The sequence below is a fragment of the Arachis ipaensis genome, chromosome B05 (genome assembly GCF_000816755.2).
Source record: "Arachis ipaensis cultivar K30076 chromosome B05, Araip1.1, whole genome shotgun sequence".
NCBI classification, from domain to species: domain Eukaryota; kingdom Viridiplantae; phylum Streptophyta; class Magnoliopsida; order Fabales; family Fabaceae; genus Arachis; species Arachis ipaensis.
Window position 1 is genome coordinate 147,233,922 of NC_029789.2, and position 2,344 is coordinate 147,236,265.

General features: G+C 42.2%; 1 protein-coding gene across 1 annotated transcript in view; it reads right to left on the reverse strand.

The window, feature by feature from the left end:
* Positions 1-2,344, reverse strand: part of LOC107644845 (oxalate--CoA ligase) — a gene marked incomplete in the record, with an annotated part of 3,535 nt that overhangs the window by 846 nt on the left and 345 nt on the right. Inside the window, 2 exon segments of the mRNA XM_016348782.2 lie at positions 573-676; positions 1,459-2,344. Coding sequence (XP_016204268.1) covers positions 573-676; positions 1,459-2,344 — 990 coding nt within the window.

Genomic DNA, 2,344 nt, shown 5'->3' on the forward strand with positions numbered 1-2,344 from the left:
GGTTAAAGGTTAAAGTGTAGTGGATCATAAACCATGGGAAATCGCTTTCAAGACACATGGACCATAAATTATTTATTTTATTGCTATTTTTCGGTGGAGAAAGAAGTTAGCAAATTGATAATTTCATATTTGGTAGCATATTCCATTTGCCAAACTTCTATATTAGTTCTGGAGCTTGAGCTTCACAATCAGCAATGTTTTGTACGCCACATAATGTTACTAACGTGATTAAAGCGTGACCTTTACCTAGTTGTAGAAGCATACAAAGCAAAAGAAATTGAACACCACATAAAACCTCAGATCAATTCAACTTTCAGGTACACGTGACCCCACATGGTAGGGCCTCAGGCATATGAGTTATGTATGTGAAACTCATTCATTGATTATAATAAAGTAAAAATGGCTGTTGTGCACTTATTGTATGGTGTATGAAAATAAATAAAGTGTGTGAAACAAAGTGGGACAACTGTTTTAATCTTTGAGAGTTCCATTATTATTTGGGTTAGATTGGTAAGGGGGAAAAAGACAAAGGAATGGAAGGCCCAAAAAAACAAAATAAGAAAAATACATACCTCCTCGCCGTATTTGTCATCGGGAACTCCGAAAGCAACCGCCTGAGCAATATCAGGATGAGATAGGAGGACAGCATCCACTTCTATTGGTGATATTTTCTCTCCTACAAAATATATAAAACTCAATCAATAATTCAATCTATAATCATGCATAATTTCTATGTAATATAAGTTGGTAACGTACAGATTGCTGTGGTTTGATTTAGTGGGTCATAATTGACAACAATTGCATCTATCAAGAAGATAATATCAAATCAAAAAGCTATTTAACATCACTATCACACCGCCACACAACTCATAACCAGCTTGATACCAAACTAGGAAAGCCAACTTCAACCAATATTGTTCAACTCCTTGGACTATCAGGTAAGGAAAAAGTCAGTTTCACTTCTGATTTTCCAACCGTTTCAAACTGCTACGTACTTGATTGAATTGAATTCAACATGTCAAAATCTTGTAACAATAATCCAACGCGCAAAAGCTTCTTGAATGTTTACTAGATAACAAATTATAACACAACAAGAAAACCCACGCGTCATCTGACTCGTGGCCAAAGACCTCCAAACAAGCAGTATTTAATTCAAATACACAATATCCCAAAATCAAAATTCAATGCAATTATGCAATTGTAAGAAATTTCAATGTACTCTGATTTTCTCAACCTAGACATCAGATGATTAGAATAATTCTCAGCTGTCATCTCATTCCCATGCAAAGAGAAAACCAACGTTATTCCTACTATTCTACTTGTAGAAAATAACAACTAATCATATATTATGGTATTAACAAAGGTTATTTTCACATTTAAATCTGACTAGATTATTACGTCAAATTTTGTCCATGAATCAAAATTAAACTTGTTAGAAATAAATAAATAAATAAATACCTCCACGGTTAATGAGCTCCTTGATCCGACCCACAATATGCAAATAGCCGTCAGAATCAAAGTAACCAAGATCACCGGTATGGAACCAATCAAACTGAAACGCCGCCGTATTAGCATCTGGGTTATTCTTATAACCATTCGTCACATTGGGACCCTTAATACAAACCTCACCGTTAACCTCAGCCTCCAAGACCCGGCCCGTTTCATCCAATATGCGCATCTCTTGCCCCACGGGCTTTCCAACGGACCCGGCCTTGTGGGGCCCATCTTCCGGCAACGGATTCGAAGCCATTAAATGAGAGGCTTCCGTCATCGCATAAGCCTCCAAAACCGGTGCACCGAAAGCCTCCTCCAACCGACCCAGAATAGCCGGTGCCAGCGACGCGCTGCAGCTACGAATAAACCGGAGCTTCGGGTAAACCGGTTCGGGGTTGTTCTGGTGGCGATCAAGTACGATCTGGTGTATCGTTGGAACCGCGGTGTACCACGTGGCGTTGTACTTGATCATGTCTTTCCAGAACGTCGACGCGGAGAATCTCCCCGCCGCCGGCAAGGCTACGGCTGCTCCGGCGCCGATAGAGCTGAGTAATCCGCAGATTAAGCCGTGGACGTGGAAGAGAGGGAGCACGATCACCGTCGAGTCTGACTCAGTGAGTCGGTACACCGATTGGATGTTGCGAACGGAGGAAAAGAGGTTGTGCTGAGTCAGCGGCACGCCCTTGGGGCGGCTCGTGGTGCCGGAGGTGTGGAGGAAGAGCGCCACGTCGGAAGGATCGTTGGTGAGTCCGGAGAGCGAGTCGTGGTCCGAGTTAGAGTCCGAGTCAGGACGGTGGCTGAGGGAGAGGGTGAATTCGGCTTCGGCTGCTTCATTATCGGCTTGTTCGGG